Below are 20,384 nucleotides of genomic sequence, written 5' to 3' on the forward strand. Positions count from 1 at the left end.
GTGCTCCCGCGGCGAATGCCGCCGCCAGGATAAAGCTCCCGGTTCTGCAGGGTCGTCCCCTCCTTTCATTCCCACCTCGCCTTGGCCTTGGCCTCGCAGCCTCTGCTTCCCACCGCTGCCTCCGGAGCCTAAAACCAACCCTCTTCCGTCCCCCCCCCCCCCACACACACCAGGATCCGTACAAAGAAAAGCAACTGCCAGCCGGCCTTTCAGGTTCTCTTCTAACCATGAGTCCCGCACCCGAGCGCCTCGGGTCCACGCGCACCACCATATACCACTACGACCAGGTACCCACCTTCCCCTGTGCCCCCTGGCCGACTGGCAACGGTCTGGGTCCCGCAGAACCCACCGACCTTATTAAAATAAGTACTAAGTTGGCAAAAGCATAAAAAACACGTTTATTGGAGCATCACAGCCGGTGGGGCGGGTATTGCTGAGTCGTGGGGGAGGGAGGCCGCGCCCGCCGGCCGGAGTGGCCCCTAAAGTGCATTCGGTGCAGCGGCGAGCACGGTGTGTTGCATAGTGAGTCGGGCTGGCAGCTCCTTCTCGGCCCTCCGGCTTCTCCGCCCAGCTACCGCAGGCCGGCCTCCCGGGCGCCCTGCGCCCCAAGCTCGCCGCTGCTCGGGCTCACGAAAACGGCAGGCGCGCGCCTCAGCAGCGCCGGCCCCGGCTCTTGTCCCCTGCTCCCTGGGGCGGCCAGAGCGGCGCTGCCCAGGCGCGTTTGCGCCACTGGAGTCGCGTCCACGGACTCGGCCAACGCCGAGGGGCTGGCGCTGGAGGAATCACTCAATGACCTGCAGTGGTGGCCAGGGTCCGGGGACCCTGCGCAGTTGAGGGAAATGTGAGACCGGGGGCTGGGGTGCGCTGGGACTTCTGCCTTTCTTTCCCTGGGGAGGACCCGGATGGGGAGGGCGCTCACCCTGCAGCCTGGGCAGCGAGGGCTCCGGGTGCAAGGCCTCAGACATAGGTACCTTATACATGCGCCGCTTCCTCTTTTTCTGCACAAACAAAGGGAAGACTAAGGGCGGCTTAGTCTTCAAAAGCAAGGGAGGCCAGCAGGAAGTAGACGCTCCATTTCCAAACCCCCTCCACCCGGACAGGGGGCCCAGCACGGTCTCCCCTACCTGGGGGCGGATCCCGGGAGGCAGGACCAGCGTGTCTGGGGAGGAGGGCGGTGGAGGCTCCCCTTGGCTCCTGGTGACAAGAAACCAGGAGGGACTGAGAGGAAAGCAGGAGTGTAAGCATTGGGTGCTGCCCCCAAAACCCTCTCCGCTGGGGTCCTGATACAAGCCTCCCTATCTAGCAGAAGACAGAGGGGCTGGCCCAGACCCACGCCTGAGCCTTGACCCACACTCTTTCTCCCACCTGGGATGGCCCTGGCGTGCTAGTGGAAGATACCCGGGTCACACTCACTTGGCATTCACTGCCACTGGCCTGGCCTGGCTGGGGGGCTCTGGGTGCACATGGCTGAAGGTCCGCATATAGAACTCCATCTCCTGCGGAAGGCGGGGGTCAGGGCGACCAGGAAGCCAGCTGAGGATCCAGGACCTCCTGAGCCCACCCAGTCCTGAACAGGACAGCCCTTCATTGGCCCCTGTGGGAGGTGGCAGGCCTCACCCAGGGGTCTGGGGCTGTCCTCCTGGTTCCCTGGTTCCCTCTGCGGAGTTAAGTCTTAGAACATCCGCTTCTGCACCTTACTCATGCCCAGATCCTCCCTTCTAGTCTAGCACCCTCTCTTCCAGGAAGGCTGTAGCTCCAGGAGTCTCATCGCCCAGCACAGCTGCTCAGCCCAGGGCGGGGGAAGAGGCGCTCAGAGCTGTCCTCTCCTGCTTCCAGCCCCTCCGGGGCTCCAGCCTCTGTGTCGGATTGTTCCCTGGTTGGGAGACCGGGTGGCCATTCCCAGGCGGAGAGTGTACCCGAGGTTGTGGCGCGGCTGGCAGGCTCCCGCAGAGCTGAGTCCCGGGCGTGCCCCTCATGCTCACAGAACACCAGCCACAGTCCCCGCTGCGGGGAAGGGCGTATGAGTGCGTGGCCTCCCAGCCGCCAGCCGGAGCGCGAAGGCAGTAGGAGGTGGAAGCAAAAGCCGGGCCCAGGCCAACAGGCAAGCTGTATCTTGTTGAGTCGCAACCCCAGAGAGTGAAGGGACCTGGGAGGTCGCTGAAGCGGCCTAGGCCCGAACCCCAGCCACGCCCGCTAGGGCTGCAGGTGAGGAAACAAAAGGCAGAACAGAGCCAGCCCGGGAAGGGCGTGGTGTGGAGGATGTGGGCGGGGCCTGGGCAGTAAGGCCCCGCCCTTGGCAGCAGTGGGGAGGAGGGAGGGAGCCCCAGGACAGCTGTCGCTGGCTCGGCAGCCGTTTCCACGGAGACGGAGGCGTCCTGACTAATGCGGAGACGACACTGTAACAGCCACGCCGTCTCTAAAACAAGCCTGTGTTTGGGGGCAACGGCTCCAGACAGGGGCCCCTCCCGCATTCCTGCTCGGGGTGGGGGCGGGGAAGCTGCCTGCTGGGGCCCTGGCAGACCTGGGAAGCACAGCCTCGTCATCACAGGCTGGCTGCACAGGTGCAGAGACCCAGGATGACCCTTGTGGAAGGGTGTGGGGGTGCTGGCCGGAACAGAGGAGCCCAGGGTCAGAGGTCAAAGGCCAGGCACTGTGACTTGGACCTCAAGGTAAAGGGTCAAAGTCTACCCCAGGGTCCCTGGGCCCCAAAGTGTGGGACAGAGAAGGGAGCAGCAGAAGAAGATGGCCCCCGGAGCCCGAGGGCCGGGATGGAAGAACCAGGCCCTAGCCAGCTGGGGCCCCATGCAGACACCCCTGCTCTCATTACTGCTGTCCCTAGGATCCTCCCTCAGAGACCTTCAAAAACATGCACTCCTGAATGGTAACTCTCGGCCTCAGCTCTCTCCTCTGTAAAAGGAGCCCTGGGCAGGCCTCCCTGTAGATGGACAGAAGTCAAACGTCCTTGTGGCCGCCACATCTGGCCCCACAGCCTGGGCAGGACAGGGACACAGAGCCTGGAGTCTGGGCACCCCAGGGCCAGCCCTGCCTCAACAGGCACGGGCCGTGACGCTCATACAGGCCCTGCCAACCTCGCCGAGCCTCAGCGTCCAGTTGGGTGGGGGTGGGCTGACTCCCTCCCTGGGAAGGCCACCACTGTGTTGACACAAACCATGCCCAGCACCAGGGCAAGTGGCCTTTGCCACGGCCAGCACCCCCCAGGCCCAGGCCTGCCCAGGACCTCAGGCAGGTCCTGCTCTGGCAATGAGAACAGGACAGGCAGGGTCCCAAGCCCTCCCCCAACCCGCCCACCAGCCTGTATTTGTGTTGTTGCCATGAAGATCCAGGGCTTAGCCTGGGCCCCCCTGCCTTCCTAGTCCCTAGGGGCTCTGAGCCCTGCACCACCCCACCCCCAGCTGCTGACCTGAGGAAATCATGGGGCGTGGGAACAGGACAGGCTGGTTAGCAGCTGGGCTGGCCAGGCTGAAGCCTGAGCTGGTGGGGTCCTGCTTCAGGGTGGGGAGACCTTAACGCTTTTTTTTTTTTTTTTTTTTTGACAGAGTGGACAGTGAGAGAGAGACAGAGAGAAAGGTCTTCCTTTTCCGTTGGTTCACCCCCCCAATGGCCGCTGCGGCCAGAGCACCCCACTGATCCGAAGCCAGGAGCCAGGTGCTTCCTCCTGGTCTCCCATGGGGTGCAGGGCCCAAGCACTTGGGCCATCCTCCAGTGCCCTTCTGGGCCACAGCAGAGAGCTGGACAGGAAGAGAAACGACCGAGACAGAATCCGGCACCCCAACCAGGACTAGAACCCGAACCCGGGGTGCCGGCGCCACAGGCGGAGGATTAACCTAGTGAGCCGCGGCGCCAGCCGAGACCTTAACTCTTTCCAGATCTGGTTTCTGTTTAATCTTTCTAGGCCTCAACATGCTCATCTGCAACGCGGGTGCAGCAAACACTCCCTGCCTCGTGGGCTGTTCTGAGGATAAAATGGGGTATGAGTAGAGGCACAGAGGACACTGACAGCCCCCTCCTGGCCCCCCAAGCTGCTAACCCGGCCCTGGTCCATCCCTCTCCAGTCTCAAGTAGCCCTGGCCTGCATGCTTCCAGGCCCCCACGACCCGCGCCCTCCAGCAGCTGCCTGGAGTCTGGGTGGGTGGGTCCGTGGGGTCCTGAAGCTGTCTCTGGGAAGCTTGTTAGGCAGGTGAGCAAGTGCTCAGGATAGGCTAACACCCCCACCCGTGCCCCCAGCACCCCATTCCAGCTGCTGTCCCAGGTTGCTTCCCTTGCCCTGTCTCTTCGCTGGCCGCCCACCGCGCCACCACCACCTCCAGGCCCATCTCCCACCCCCTTAGCCCTCAGGGCCACCTCTATACCTGAATAGGCCGCATCTTGGGGGGACACGACTCAAGCTCCCTGTGGGCCCCCTTTGCCTCTTGTGGGCGGTGCTGCACGATGTACTCATAGGTGGTGAGCTTGTGCCACACTGGTAGGGGGAGGAGAGGGCTCAGTGCAACAGAGAAGGGACTGCAGAGCTCAGGGCAGGCCACCTACCTCGCAGCTCAAACCACTGTCCCCACAGACACTGAGCCACGGTGAGACCAGGCCACCCGAGAACCAGCACCGGGAAGGGGCTGGTCTCAAGGCTCTGCGGCCCAGTGGGGCCCCTGTTCCTGAAGGGCGGTGTCGGGGAGACACTCACTGAGATAGATGTGGAAGCAGAGCAGGTGGCCAAGCAAGGCTGTGGAGAGCAGGCCCAGAAGGATGAGCAGGGCAGCCAGGACCAGGATGGCAGGAGCCTTGGTCTCCACCGGGGCCGCAGGCAGGAACACAAACCACACATCACTTTGGTTCTTCACGACTGCAAGCACAGGCAGGGACCAGGGCTTGAGCAGGGACCAGAGCAGGCCCACGGGGGGGGGGGGGGGGGGGCGGGAGTCGGCCTGGAGCCCAAACTGACCTTCAAAGTGCGGGTGGGTGCGCAGCTGCATGGGGTTGACAAAGAACTCCACAAAGACATAAGTGGCCACCAGCACCAGGAGCAGAACACCCAGTAAAGCGGATACCACACTGTGTAGAAAGAGCCTGGGCCCAGCCATGGGCAGCTATCAGCACCGGGGCCCTCCGGCTTGGTAAAGGCTAGGAGCTCAAAAGGGCCCAAAGCTGGGATGCTAAGCAGGGCCTCTGAGCCCACAGCCCCGACTCCTCCGAAGCCAAAGGCACAGGGCAAAACTGAAGACACATGGCCACCGCCCGGGCTCCTTGCCCCTTGGGGCCAGCGAGGTGGAAGCCCCCAGACCCACCCTCCGTGGCCTCAGTGGGCACCCTTAAGGAGCAGCGCACAGGTCCTCCAAGCACGACCACCCCAGCCGCCGCCACGCTGCAGGCAAGGTCCCCGCCCCAGGCGCCCGTCGCTCTCACGCTCTCACCGGTAGTTCCTCTCACCCACGCAGTTGTTGAGCCACTTGCAGTGGTGGTCGAAGCCGCACACGCACTTGTTGCAGGCGCTACAGTGCTTGGAGCGAGCGCTCCTGCGTAGGGGAGGCGCAGAGCCGTCGGTCGCGCATTCAGCCCTGGACGAGCCGGCCGGGCCCAGCGGCCAGGGCCCGCCAGAGGCTGCGACGCCAGGGACGGCAGCGCCAGGTAGGGGGCCGAGTTACCCACCAGGCTTCTCCACCTGACAGCGGAGCGCGGCAAGGAGCGCGCGCGCCCTCTAGCGGCACTGAAGACTGTGGCCCCTGGAGGAGGCAGGGCTTCCGAAGGGCTGGGGGACCCTGGAGCTAGGAGATCGGGTTTGAGGGGACGCCTTTTGTGCTGTCCTTCTCTGGAATGTTTGCTAGGTGGTGGCGGCAGGCCCCTGAGCAGGGCCTGCACTGATCTTTCTGACATCCCCATTTTTGGGTCCCTGTCTCCCTGCATCCTATAGGAATTTTGCTGGCATTCTCCCGAAAGGCCTCAGTCTATCGTGGGCTAACAGAACAGGGCCAAAAGATGAGCACACAGCCATCCTGGTGGGCATCACCGCAGTGTGTCGGATGAGGAGAGGCGCCTAATGGGGCCTAATGGACGTGAGCAAGAGTAGCCCTCCGGACCTGGGGAGGCACCACGGAAGGCCCACAGAAGTTGGAAGACTGGGGCACAGCCCTCTCCCCCAGAACTGCTCAGAAGTGTACTACTTGGGCCTAGCGCATGACCGAACGGCCTAAAACCCAAGTCCTTAGTGTCGCAATGCTGGCAGTGTTCTGCCTGTGGATAGAGCCCTGCAACAGGCCAACTCCTCCTGAGAAGCATGAAACTGGAGCACACTCCTACCCCTAACCCCCAACCTGAGCCTAGGAGCCTGGGGGGGGGGCTCCAGTCAGGTAGTGGGGGACCCAAGCAGCCACTGGGACCAGCCCTGCAGAACCAGGCTCTTCTCATCCTGAGCCCTCTCTCCTCCAGCAAGCCCCTCGGCCTCTCTGGGCCTCCAAATTCTCATGGGTGATGGAGAGTCCCAGAATGTGCTTGGGGGCCTGGAAGCCAGGGCGGTGACTCCGGCTTTGCCGCCCAGTCACTGTGTGACCTGGGCAGGCTTCTCGGCCTTTCTGAGCTTGGGCTGCCCACTTGGCCTGCTGCATGAACACAGCTCAGCACAGTTCAGTACTCAAGCATTACCTTCCCTCCCCACCCCTACCTGGGAATGCCTGTGAGAGACCAGGGATGTCACTGGTAGAGTTAGTCACTACAAATGCTTGGGGCCACGCCCAGCACTTCCTACTTTCACTGTGGAAATGCTATCTTCATCTTCTGTTTCCAACCGCCTTCTCGGGGACCCAGTTCTCTGGGACTCCATCAAGAGGCTCGACTGTGTAAAACACGGGAGTTCTGAGGCAGGAGGATGACGTGACACCTGGCGTGCTCCCTTCTGCCCTAAACTCCTGGTGGTCCACAGGGCACACTGATCGCCCACACACACCCACGCGCTCACACCCGCACACAGGCACTCACACATCCACGTCGCACAAGTTGCAGTGCAGGTCTTCAATGACGTGTGCGTGCTGGCTGCGGCTGAAGATGGGCAGGGGCCCCGAGTAGCTCTTGTCCCGCACATTGGCATCTGCTGGGTCGATGGAGACAGCAGTGAGGTGCACCAACAAGTGGCCAGCAAAGATGGCCCCCATGCACTGGCCCCGCAGGTTAAAGATCCACTTCACACTCCTGCAAGCTGAGATCCCCACCAGAGAACTCCCCACCCCCTGCAGACTCTGCCTGTGCCACCTCCTAACCACAGTTCCCCAAGAGCCTCCTCATCAATCCTCTTCAGCGGACCCCTGGGCCCCAAATGGAAGAGAGGGGTTCACAGCCAGTACTGCCTGCCGCCACCAGCTAAGGGCCCGACCACAGGGCCCGGACCTGATCACTGTGAGGCTGACGCAGGCCTTCAGGCCAGTTTCTGGCTTCAGATTCCAGATGGTGAAGAGACTGGAAGGGGTCATTTCCTAAGGCCCAGGGACCTGAAGTTTAAGTTCTGAGCTTATTTCTCTTGCTTCACAGGAAGTCAGCTCTGAGAGAGGTGCAGCCAGGCCAGCTGGTGAATCACTTACACTAGGCGCTCATACACTCGCTGCCTCTCCAACCTGGGGTCCAGGCACTTGGAGCCCTGGACTCAGAGTCTGGGATGACCCGACATGTTTAGGGCTCTGCCGAAATGCAGCTCTTCATGGAGCTGTCTGTTCAGCAACGGGGCCAGGAGGGGAGATGGGTATGCTGACAACTCGCTGCAAAGTCTGAGTGGAAAAGTTCACCAGGAGGGGCCAGCATAGTGGCACAGGAGGGTAAACCGCCACTTGTGTGTCGGCAGCAACCCACATCAGAGCAAGGTCAAGGCCTGGCTGTACTGCTTTCAATCCAGCTCCCTGCTAATGCACCTGGAAAAGCACCAGCAGATGGCCCACATGCTAGGGCCCCTGCCCTCCACATGGGAGACCCCAGATGGAGTTCCAGGCTCCTAGCTTCAGGCTAGCCCTGCCATGGCCTTGCAGCCATTTGGGAAGTGACCAGTGGATGGATGATCTCTATCTCTCCTCTCTGTCATTCTGCCTTTAAAATAAATAAAAACAAACTTTCCTAAGAATTGCACCAGTAGATTCCACACAGGCAACTGTCTGCACTCCCTCCCTCCCTCTACCCATGCCCTGCATCCAGCCCCTTGCCAGTCAGGAAGACACCACCATCACCCAGCTCCATCCTCACCCGTCCCCGTCCTCCTCCTCAGCTGTTCCACCCCTCTTCCCTTCCCCTTTCCCCTGCAGCCACATTTCTCTTTGTGTCACCTGAGCCAGGCTCTGCCCGACCATGCTGTGGCAGGGCTGAAAGACACAATGCATGGCCCTCACTGACTCTCTCCCCGTGGGTACTGCCATGGGTCGGGTCTTCCTGCCCCTCCTGCCTGGGTCACTGCCCTAACCTAGAAGTCTCCCTGCCTAAACTCCTCCAGCTGAAGTTCTCACATCAGCTCGGGGCCAAGACCCCCTTCGCTCTGGCTCCTCCCAAGCCTGCTGATGCCCCAGCTGCTGTGCCACACAGGCCCGCCTCTCTTCAGGCACACGGACACGGCACACACCTAGCTTCCCTGCCTGCTCCGACCTCGCCCATCCTACCCCAGGTTCATTCATTCAACTATTTGCAGAGGCTCTCTGTGTCAGCCACTGAGGAACAGGGCAGGGGTAAGACAGACTCCTCTTACAGTCTCGTGGAAAACAAAGTTATTCTACAACTAGTGGGTTAATTACAATGAAGAAAGCTCCTGGGACCATGCAAGTTTATAACTGAGGCCTCGTCTAACTGAAGCGGTTGGAAGGCTTCCTCGAGGGCCCGTCCTCTCGGTGGGCCTTGGCGAGGGGCCCAGGCCCTGGTAGTAGGCTCCTGAGGAAGGGAGGGGCCTGGCTGGTACTGTGGCCACCGGGAACGTCCACAGTGACAGGGGTGGCTGGGAGCAAGGAGAAGGAGAGCAAGTCACCTTAGAAAAGGCTGTCATCCTTGGACAGCGGCGGGACCACTGTGGGCTTCTGGGGTCACTGGAGCCAAGGCCCAGTCATGAGCTCTAAGAACAGAGAACTAGACTTTCCCTGGGGTGACCAGCAGACCCCAGTGCTATTAAACGGATGGCTTCAGGGGCCATCCCCCTGTGACCTGCCCAGGCGCAGGGGACAAGGGGAACTCTGAGCAGCAGGGCTGCTTCTGGATACCAGGTGACGCTGGCATCTGTGACCTCCTCCTGCACAGGATGCTGTGCAAGCCCCCACCCACGCAGCCACTCCACTACGCGACCACCAGTCCGCAGTCTTTCCTTAGCAGAAGCTGAGTACCCCAGGGATGACCTTCGCATTCCTAAGTGCCCAGCCAGTTCCAGGCCTAAGGTGGGTACTCGGCCCACACCACTGCCTACCTCATCCCTCAGGGGCCCGGAGAGCTTGCAGAAAGAAGAGGGCTTTGAGGGGCCGGCGCTGTGGCTCACTTGGTTAATCCTCCGCCTGTAGCACCGGCTCTCATCTGGGTGCCGGGTTCCAGTCCCGGTTGCTCCTCTTCCAGTCCAGCTCTCTGCTGTGGCCCTGGAGGGCAGTGGAGGTTGGCCCAAGTGCTAGGGCCCCTGTACCTACATGGGAGACTAGGAGGAAGCACCTGGCTCCTGGCTTTGGATTGGCATAGCTCCGGCCGTAGCGGCCATTTGGGGGTTAAACCAACGGAAGGAAGACCTTTCTCTCTGTCTCTCTCACTAACTCTGCCTGTCAAAAAAAAAAAAAAAAAAAAAAAAAAACAACAACAACAACAACAACAAAAAAAAAAAACATGGCTTTGAGGAAGGTAGCAGACCAGATAGGCTCGGTCAGGGTACAGACCAGGTGCCTCTGTGAGCTTCCACATTGCCCAAGGCAGGTGAGCACTGCATGTGGGGAAGACAAATCCCTCGAACCACCTCCTTTATTCACAGTCAGGCAGCCTGAGCAGCCCTTCCGGTCGCACTGGGTACCAGCTCTGTGGCCTCCGGAAATCATCCTCTATGAGCCCGTTTCCCCATTGGTAAAATGGGGAAAATACCTTTTTTTAAAAAATTATTTATTTTTTTATTTGAAAGGCAGAGTTAGAGAGAGAGAGAGAGGCACAGAGAGAGAAGGACAAAGATCTTCCATCCTTAGCTCAATCCCCAAATGGCTGCAATGGCTGGGGCTATGCCAGGCCAAAGCCAGGAGCCCAGAACTCCATGCCCAGAGACTGCACATGGATGGCATGAGCCCAAGCACCCCAGCCATCCTCCACTGCCTCCCAGGCGTATAGGCAGGGAGCTGGATAGGAAGCTGAGCAGACTGCACTTGAAATGGTGCTCACAACATGGATGCCAGCACCACAGGCAGCTTAACCCCATGGCCCACAACACCAGCCCCGCTTTTCTTATTTAACATGATGAGGATGAAATGAGGTCATCAGGGGCCAGTGCTGTGGCGTAGCAGGTAAAGCCACTGCCTGCAGTGCCGGCATCCCATATGGGTGCCAGTGCAAGTCATGGCTGCTCCACTTCCAATCTAGCTCTCTGCTGTGGCCTGGGAAAGCAGTGGAGGATGGCCCAAGTCCTTGGATCCCTGCACCCGTGTGGGAGACCCTGAGGAAGCTCCTGGCTCCTGGCTTCAGATCGGCACAGCTCTGGCCATTACAGCCATCTGGGGAATGAACCAGCGGATGGAGGACCTCTCTCTCTCTCTCTCTCTCTCTCTCTCTCTCTCTCTCTCTCTCTCTGCCTCTGCTGTAACTCTGCCTTTCAATTTTTTTTTTTTTTCAAAAAAAAAAAAAATAGAAATGAGGTAATCCACATAAAGTGGCTGACATAGTGCCTGGCTCAACCAAGAGCCCAATAAATGCTACTTCTGTTTACTGTTATTTGCTCTGCTTCCACTTGCTCCACACCACATGGGTCATCTGGCTTCCCAGGGGCGCTGATGGCACAAACCCGGTAAGCCTGAGCAAGGGACGCATCTGTTCCATCTACTTAAAAGCACGGAGGCCTGCTGGCTACCTCAGGCAAGGTCTAGTTTTCTATGCACAGGGATCACGACCAGGCCTTGGTTCCAGTGAACCAGGAAGCCTGCAACGACACTGCTGGTGTCTGAGGTTGGCAACGTTTTCTAAGATCCTCTCCACATCCCTGCCCTTGTCACTCATCTGCCTGGGGCTTGGCAGTTTCCCAGGAGAGCACGCTCATGTCTACGGCGCACACGTTCTCGTGCTCACACGCATCCTAGCGTGCAGCTTGGGCCCTTCCTGCCAACACAGGGGGAGGCTAAGGCCCAGAGACTGCACAGCCCTAGAGGCCCCTAGAAGTTGGGCTGGAACCAAGCTTGGCTGCTGACTCCACAACCCGAGCTTTCGGTTTCATCCCCGTCTACCAGCCAGCACTCACCCTAGCCCTCCTCCCCCAGGGATCATCTTCACCAGCCATCCACACCAGGACGCTCTCTGCACAGGGCACACAGAAGCCTGATGTACCCCAAGCTCCTGGCCTTGCAGCCATGTCTTCTGCTCCTGGGGGGCTGTGGTCAGGGCGAGGGCAGTCACACCACGAGGCTTGGGCAACTGCATTTGTTGCTGTTCCCAGAAGCCTTCGGGGCCTCTCTATCCAGCCTCTTGTCACATCCAACCTCCCCTAAAAGGGCCTGATTTACAAAATCAATGAGCTCATAAACAGTTCTGGGCACAGAATAATAATCTGTCCGTAAATAAAACCGCACTTGAAATGTGCCAGGAAACTTACTATGTAAAAGAATTCTACCGTGACTCTTTTTGAAAAGTGAAAAATTCTTTTGTAAGTGGAATAATTACTCCCTAACTTGCTCTTTGTTTAGCTCTGGACACAATTAGCTTAACAATGGCTCTCGAGGACCTCCCATCTGTGTGGGTTTGAAGGGCTTGCTCTAAGGTGCTTTCTGTCTGTCCACTCACCCTGTCAGAAGCAGGGGCCAGAGTGGGGCTGGAGGCCAGGCAGGGAGGCAGCTGTCCCAGGACTTCTTCTGCCTCACCTGGCGCTCCCGAGGCCTTGGCCTAACCTCAGGCCTCTGACATGGCCATCTGTCCATCCTCTACCCCCACACTTCCCTGCACCAGTCCCACCTTTCCCAAGGATACAGCGTAGCCAGCAGGCATCCAGTGGTGAGGCAGGAGGGGAACCAGGACCCCAAAGCCGATCACAGCAAAGAAGAGGTACAGCAGCCAGGCCACAATCTGGAGCGGGTGAGGGGGCCAGCTCCACCCATTCCTGCGGGACCGCTGGCCCTGCAGCTCGGAGCTGGCCTGCGCGGGTGCCGTCCACACACTCTTCTCAGGGGCTGTTTTGTTGGAGGGCCTGTTGCAAATGGTCATCTCCAGAGGGGAAGGAGTAGAGAGAGCATTAGCCTGTGGCGGCCTGGGCTACAGCCCAGGGCCCCCTGCCTGCAGCCAGGATTCGGCAGCAGGGGAGCAGGCTGGGATGTGAGGCCACCTCCCAGCTACTCTGCAGGGGACCCCGGGGTCCCTGCATGACACAGAGGGACAGAGGGGGCAGGGCGGTAGTGGAGGACTGTCCCAAAGCCCCAGCGTAAGCTTTGGCCCCAGCCTGGCCAGGACAAGGTAGGAGGGCCCAGGGTTTATTCAGGACACAATGTGGCTGCCCATTACTCAAAGTGCTGTCTCCACAGCCATCAAAGTTAAACCCAATAAGACATGTTCTCATCTGGTAACAATATCAGGCGGGGGCCAGAGCGATGAGAACACAGGCTGATTCTGTTAGGATTAGTCACCTCCGCGCAGAGGTCCAAACGCCAGTGCTGGAGAGGGCCCCCTTATCCTTCACTAAGGGAAACAGGGAGTGGGGTGCTTGGGAGGGGGTTGTGGCCTCTGCCCCCACACAGCCCTGTAATCCCTTTAGGATGGGGGGACTCAGAATTGCTCCCCTGCACATCACAACAGCTGCCCGGAGAGGCAAGAGCCAGCACACAAGAGAGAGGGGGAGGGCTCCTCCTTGGTTCCCTCCAGCAGCAAGGCCACTTTCTTGGAGTAAATCCGGGCCTGGGCCTGGTGTCCACATGTACACAGAGAGGTGGGCTGATATCCTTTGGCTCGCTTGAGGGAGCTCAGGGAAAGGCCAGGCCTCAACTGGAGCCCGACCACCAGATGGCACTGAGCCCCCACCCCCACCCTGCCTCCCTGCAGCCGAACAGCATCCTGGTGTCAAAGATACAGTCAGGGCAGGAAGGGGCAGGCATGTGGTTACAAGAGGCAGAGCCCCAGCCCCAGTATCTGCTGAGCCTAAGAGGGGACCACAGCCCGGGCGGGCAGTAGCACACACCTAGGCGGACAGGCCAGCTCCCAGCCCTCAGGGAGTGCTTCTGTCTGGAGCCCCTACCTGTGGACCAGAAATCTGACTAAGCAACAGGGGCGTGGCAGACTCCATCCTGTACATCATCCTGGAATGGCTTCTGTACTTCTCAGCCCAAGAAAATGAGACTTGATCTCCAGAGACGCTTTTCCTGATGCCCCACGCCGAGTGAGGGGGCCCCTGTGCTCAGTCATTACGGGGAAAGTCACTTTGCCATTGCAATTCTCCGCCATCCTCATAGCTGCCCCTCTGTTTTGCCAGATCCCCTCAAAGGCATCAAATATGCTGTGGCGGGACCACTTCTCGGCCTTTTGGCTAAGATCAAGTGTAAATATGCTGTGGTTCATTCACCTGTGCCCCAGCAAACCCTCTCCCAAGTACCCAGAACTGTACCTTGTACACAGGAGTCGTTCAGTAAATGTTTGCTGACTTGAACACATCTGAAATCAAAGAAAACGTGAGCACAGTGAACGGGTGGAATCCTGCTCCTCCCAAGGCCCTCTGGCCCCCTCTGCCCTGCCTTCAACCCTCCCGTCCAGCACCCACCCCATGGTGTGGGTGCACCCACAAGGCATCCCCCACACCAGCCTGGCAAGTATCTGATCGCAGACATTCACTCTCAGCCGCTGTGCCCTTCCACCCAGCCCAGGCTCAGAGCTGCCGGCCAATAAGAAGTTGCAGGAGGGAAAGAGAGCCTGGGCTTGGGAGACGAGATCTGGGGTCCGCTCTTGCCTCTGCACTGACCTGCTGAGGGGCCTGAGCTTTCTCATCTGGACAAACGGGGCACACACCGGAGGAAAATCCTCGGCACCAAGTGCTTGCTAAATGGTACACGTATGATGACCCTTCCATAGCTCTCTGGTTTGTCCTCAAGGCTCTAGACAGAGGCCCTAACAGCCTACGAGGTTTATAGCCAAAGCATTGGTTGAAGTTGCTTTATTAAGCCAGTGAGGAACAGGTTGTCACTTTCATCTTGTCACATCCAATCAAAGGTGACCAACAACCTGTCATCACTTTCTTGTCAATGTTCCCAGGGGTGCAAACCTTTATCCGTGATTTATGGAAGCAGTCACACGTCATCAGGCCAAGCCCCATGCGTACGGCTGAGCTGCGTGTTCTGCTCTGGGGCAGATTCCTGTGGCCGGCACATTGCAGGACTCCGGATCCCTAAGTTCTGGCTTTCCTGTCATCACCCCCACACCTGAAGAGCCCCATACCTTGGGGGAGTTTGCAAGGACTGATATGTCCTTGGCAGATGGCAGTGGCTGCAGGTCCCCTCAGTGCTGCTGTACCCAACCAGAGGCAGGAGGAGTCAGCATCTGTGACCAGGAGCCCACCACAGACAGCCTTAGGGGTGCTCTGACCTCAAATCAGTGTGTCCTCAGGCCAGCGAGGCATCATTTGTTTGAAACTGCGGGTGGAGGGATGCTGCTGTCGGGTGCTGTTGGAACAGCAGCAGTACCTACCCTGAAACAGACACCAAGCTGGCCAGAAGGCACACTGCCCGCCTCGAGAGCCTGGGCCAGCCAACTCCTGGCTGATGACCACAGATTTTTTTCCTGTGGAGTTGATGGCCACAAATTCTTTTGGCCCAAAACATTTTGATTAAAAGGGTTGGGAGGTTGGAGAGAATCCAAGATGAGATCCAAGGCTCATGGACGGGACCAAGCATTGTCAACAGACTAGGGACTTCCCTGGCTGTCCCTCACCTCTCAGCACTTCCCTAAGAGACCGGATGGACAACTGTGGCTCTCTCCCTGACAACACGGCCAGCTGGTATGCTCAGACCTCAGCTGGGCCACACCTACTGGGGCCCAGCTTCCTACATGCACTGAGGATATAAATGCAGAGGAGGGTCAGGGGCCTCCCTTCCGGGGGCCCAGACAGGCACAGCTATCAAAGCAGCTGGGGATGGGCATTCCGGCAGCCCTTGCGAGGGCAGGCCGTGCCACGTGACAGCATGCAGGGTGAAAAGTGAGGGGCAGAGGGCAGCACCCAGTGAGAGGTGAACCCCCAGGAAGTGCGGGCTGAGATCACGTGGGGCCCAGGAGGCCAGCGAGGAAGCTTGGGTGCTGCTGAAAGAACCACTGGGAGTAAGGGAGTAGATGGCAGGAGAGTGGGTTTCCAGCCACAGGGGAGGTGGGGAAGCACCTGGAGGAGGTGACCCCCCAGAAAGCTGGTCCAGGGAGGGCAGCGGCCCAGCAGCCCTACGCTGTGGGAGGAGCTGGTCAGAAGGTAAAAGCCAACTGCACAGGTTCCCACTGCCCAGCCACTGCCCTGAGCTGAGCTGAACTCGGGTGGGCTGAGAGGCCCGTGGGCTTGGTGAAACAGTCTTCAGGTTTGCACAGAACAAGCCCTAGAGTTCGGCCAGCAGGAAGGGAGGGCAGACAGGAGAGACAGGGCAGCCCTAGTGCTTTGGCCACAGGTAGCCAGCTCACCGTGATTAGCCAAGGGCCCTCTGGACTTCTGAGGCAGGCTGGAGGGGCAGTGTGGGCCTCACCCTTATCCCCACCAGGTGACAGCCACTGCCAGGCTGACAATAATCTGTTCACATTGACATTCACTTCTAACAGCCTTACATGGCATTTTCAAAGTAAGGCTAGGCTACTTTAATTTTTATGTTTAAGATAAACACAAGAACTTTTACCATTTCAAGTTCTGAGGCCGGCGCTGTGGCATGGCGGGTGAGGCCGCCGCCTGTAGTGCCGGCATCCCATGTGGGCGACAGTTCAAGTCCTGGCTGCTCCATTTCATATCCAGCTCTCTGCTGTGGCCTTGGAAAGCAGTAGAAGATGGCCTAAGTCCTTGGGCCCCTGCACCCACGTTGGGGACCTGGAGGAGGCTCCTGGTTCCTGGCTTTGGATCGGCACAGCTCTAGCCATTGTGGCCAACTGGGGAGTGAAGCAGCAAATGGAAGACCTCTCTCTCTCTGGCTCTGCCTCTCTGTAACTCTGCCTTTCAAATAAATAAATAAATATTTATAAAAAAGCATTTCAAATTCTCTTTATGAACTGTAAACTGAGTACATGAATGGCCACTTCCCTCCTGCCCACCTCTGCTCCCACCAAAATAATAATAATAATTATTATTATTATTTTAGGAATGTTGTCCTGAGATTCACAGAGTTGTCAGAGGAACCACAATGAGGCACCAAGTCCCAGTCCTGGAGAACCCGTGGGCAGCCCTGGATCCTTGCAAGGTATCTGAAGACTTCAGAATCCGCTCAACTACAACAGAGTTGTTGGGGAGCCAGAGAACTGGAAGGGCAGGGTGCTACCATCAGAGGCAAGGGGTCAGGCCTGGGAACTGACCCATGAGGAGAGGCAGGCTGGAGCCAGGGAAGGCAGCCTGTTTCTGGCTCCTACACTGCTGGAATCGGGGACAAATCTCGCAAATTCACACCTTTGGGTCCCTTCTTCATTCATCTTTCAAAAAAGCTGGCTGGAAGGCAAATGGGCAATGTGTCTCACACTAGACGCACACACCCTTTGGCCCAGACAGTCTCTCATGTGTATTTACCTGATATGTATTTATCTCATATGTAGACTCACAAAATACACAAGGACTCACTGCAATGTTGTTTGTAACGATTCAGGATATAACATAAACAAACCACGGCACAGCCACACAATGGAATACCATACAACATCAAAAGCAAGAAATGATGCTTAGTACAGAGTTGACGTAGAACAGCTGTAGAGTGAGCTACCGACGAATACAAACACGGGCGACGGAGACATGGCTGCTCCTGCCCGCACTGGCTCTCTCAAGGAGCAGAACACAAGGGCAGCCTGGGAGAGCGCATGGCTGAGGGTGAGGCTTTGGAATTGCTCAATTTTTTTTTTAATCATGAGTATGTACTGATTTTGGAAAAGAAAAGAAAAGGGAAGGAAAAAAAAGGCATGTCAAACAGCAACTGAGCGATGTCACCTCTCAGCCTCCTGGCCCCACTGGGCTGTGTGTGGACCAAACGCCCTCGCGCGAGGCAGGGCCCTGTACCCGGCCAGTCCGACAAGGGGCCCCTGCCCAACAACCCTGGAACAAGCAGGCACCGTGTCAGCTACACGCTCTCTCAATCTTGAAAACAATTCTGAGTCGCTCAGCTGTGGCGCCGTGAGGGAGAATCACAGAACTTCCTATGAGACGTCAGCGTTCTCATCAACGCGGGAATCGGACAAGCGGACCTCCCACAGCGGATGCCGGGCAGCGCCTTGTTCTAGGCCAAGAGCCGGCTCAGCTCCCCGTGACTCCCAGCCCCTGCAGGGGAGGTGGGTGCCAGCGGAAATTCTGCTCCCACGCAGCTTTTCTTTTGCCTGAGAAATTACGGTCTCTGTGTGAGAGACTTTCTACAGATATTTCTAAAGGAGCTCCCGGGTTTTTTTCCAGGGTCTGCTTTTGAAATAATTTTCACGGAGAATTAACAAATGCCCTATTTTAACCACTTACAGTGGTGCTGGAAAGAAAATACCTCATGGTACACACTGTTTTACAGTGCAAAAAAGTCATTTATAAAAGACTTTTAGGGACAGTGTTTGGTTATAAAAATTCCTCTAGAGGGGCCAGAGAAGCTTCTGGTCTCAAACTTCCATGAAGTGGCTCTAGTTCAGCTAAGAGACGCATATCACAAGAGCCCCAGAAAATAAATCGGAACTTCAAGCCTGTCTCAAAGGCCCCTCCGGGCACCAGGCTCAGTTGTGGCTAGGCCCTCACTTCCTCACTCATCAACAATTCGCAGAAGTCTGTCGCCATGGCAAGACAGCAGGCTTGCAACGCCCATCATTCCTGAGCTGACCAGGTCTGCAAACACTTTCTGTGCCATTCTCCAACTGCAAGCAGTCTGGGAAGCCAAGGGAGAGGGACAGGAAGGAGCAGAAACAAAGCCGATGGAGGGCACGGAGGGCGGCAAGCGCTGCTGACGTTAGCCAGGAAATCAACTCCTAGGACTGCAGGAGCCAGCCCTGGGGAACACCCACCGAGAAACGGTCGTCAAGAACAAAGTTGTGACAGAACAAAGTAAGAGAAACAAAAACAAAATGAAAGACCAGAAAACAAACAGGTTAATTAAGCTGCCTCTGTTATTGCCTCGATTGTCTGTTTACAAACCCAACCCGGCTCCCACAGAGAACCATCAGCTCCACAAAAGCAGGGACCACCCCTCACCCCTGCCTGAATTCAGCTCCTTTTCCCACTGCTGCTGTCACCCTGACCCGGGCCTCCGCGTTCCCAAGAGGACGGCAGGCTGCTCGCTCCCAGTGCTTCCCGGGAATGCACTCTGGGATGACTCCGATCATTTCAAACTCTGAGACCTCAGTCATTGGCCTCGGAGGGGACGGCCCCCCGTAAACAACACACAGAACAAGGTCCCCTTGCCACAGATGGAGACCCTGAGAGAGAGAGCTCAGAGAGGCAGTGTAGGAGGCACAGCCAGGCTGGCAGGACTAGGACAGCCCGCCGATGTCTCCCCGGGAGCCTGTCACAACCACGCTGCCCACGGCAGCCAGGGAGGCGTCTCCACTCTGAACACTCTTCAGAATTCCTCTGCGACTTCCTCCCGCTGCTGGGCTAAAGCTGAACCCTCACCCTGGCCTGCAGGGCGCCCCTCGCACGGGACTGCTCCGCTGCCTCCAGACCTCGCTACACTTGCTTGTCCCTTTTCCAAACACGCCCTTCCCCGGCTCACACTGCTGGCTCCCGCCCAGCCTGCAACACCTTTCAGGGCAGACCGTCCCCGACGGCCCCTCTCCGTCTCCTCCCCAGGGCACTCAGCCCCCCGCCTGACGTCACTTCAGTCCAGCGTCCGGCGCCTGCTCCCCGGCCCCCGCCGTCGCGCCGCCTCTGTGCAGAGTCCTCGGCCGCCCCGCACCTGTCCCAGAGCCTGGCACACCGCAGGCGCTCAGCGCGGATCTGGTGGCCGCTAGAAGGAAACCTTGCGTTCTGCGCAGTCCCCCGGAGCCCAGGCTGAGGGCTCCAGGCCCAAAGCAAGCCCAAAGCTCGGCTAGGCGGCAGCAGCCGCGAGACCCCGTGGCTCAGGCCAGGTTCCGAGAAGACAAATGTGGCGGGGGCTCCTCACCTGCGCGTCACGGCCGGCCGTGCCAGACCGGCCTTGCCAAGGTCAGCCAGAGTTCGGCCCCCGCGCCTAGCCGTCCACTCTCCCCAGAGCGGCAGCGCGTCAGACTGTAGCGGCGGAGACTGTCCCCGGGACCAGCAAGCAGAGCGCCCCGGAGCGGGGCCCCATTCCGGTCAGAAGTTGGGCCTGCGAATCTTGGGGCTCCAGCTCGTCCGGGCTGGTTCTAAGGCCGGTCCAGGCCAAGGCGGGATGGGCCTCATCAGGCGCGGGCCCGTTCCCCTGGCAACGGCGCGGGCTACGGCGCCCCACAGTGGCCAAACCGCGCTGCGTCACTTCGCGCTGGTACCCCGGCTCAGGGCGGGGCTTGCTGAAGACCCCCACCCCCGACGCTCCAGCCTACCCAATCCCCACTTTTTTCTTATTTTACTCTTAGAAAACCGATTTTCTCCCATCCCCCACCCAAAGCTTGTCTTCTTGAAGTCCTAACTTGTCCCAAATGCGCTCTCCCGTCAAGTTCTCCTGAGATCACCACTCTTAGACGACCCCCCCCCAAAACCACCTGCCCCAGTTAAATGGCACGTTTTACTAAGAGTCTGTGCTGGACCCTGGACGTTCTGTGAAGAAACACCGGTGAGACCCCTACTCTTCAAGGAGATTATAGGTTAAGGGGGAGACAGATCTAGACATATCACACAACTAAAAATGTGGGTAACCCCACAGTATGAAGTGTGACGACATGTGAGAGCATGAAACCATGTAGCACAAAATGCGTCATTTCTGCATTGCCTTTAAACCAAGCAAAATCCTACTGGGAGCCCCCCACCTTCCACCCTCAGGGGAAACTCAATCCTGGTCTCCAGTGGGACCCTTCTCCGAAGGTTGCACCAAAGGACTCATGGTCCCCTCCAGCCAAGAGCCCTCTGGCCTCGGGTCCTCTCCGGG

At 58.5% G+C, this 20,384-nt stretch overlaps 1 protein-coding gene across 21 annotated transcripts; it reads right to left on the reverse strand.

The window, feature by feature from the left end:
• Positions 1-379: 379 nt before the first annotated feature.
• On the reverse strand, positions 380-19,744 carry ZDHHC1 (zDHHC palmitoyltransferase 1). Of its 21 annotated transcripts, none has more exons than XM_070062605.2 (13): positions 19,446-19,678; positions 16,023-16,149; positions 13,769-13,815; positions 12,148-12,381; positions 6,982-7,157; positions 5,424-5,525; positions 4,955-5,079; positions 4,697-4,855; positions 4,371-4,480; positions 1,414-1,496; positions 1,125-1,194; positions 920-998; positions 380-822 (listed from the first exon to the last, which is right to left on the reverse strand). In XM_070062605.2, exons 4-13 carry the CDS (start codon positions 12,379-12,381, stop codon positions 572-574), a joined length of 1,389 nt encoding a protein of 462 aa, XP_069918706.1. In that variant the 5' UTR covers positions 13,769-13,815; positions 16,023-16,149; positions 19,446-19,678; the 3' UTR covers positions 380-571. The 21 variants fall into 21 exon arrangements, 17 of the variants coding, with proteins under 17 accessions (XP_069918706.1, XP_089176391.1, XP_051703158.1 ...); XM_089320265.1 differs by having other exon boundaries at positions 16,023-16,330; positions 19,446-19,667; XM_051847198.2 differs by lacking the exon at positions 16,023-16,149 and having other exon boundaries at positions 19,446-19,744.
• Between the last annotated feature and the right edge of the window lie 640 nt (positions 19,745-20,384).

Source organism: Oryctolagus cuniculus, chromosome 18 (genome assembly GCF_051225735.1).
Source record: "Oryctolagus cuniculus isolate XC-2025 breed Fujian yellow rabbit chromosome 18, ASM5122573v1, whole genome shotgun sequence".
Classification (NCBI taxonomy): Eukaryota; Metazoa; Chordata; class Mammalia; order Lagomorpha; family Leporidae; genus Oryctolagus; species Oryctolagus cuniculus.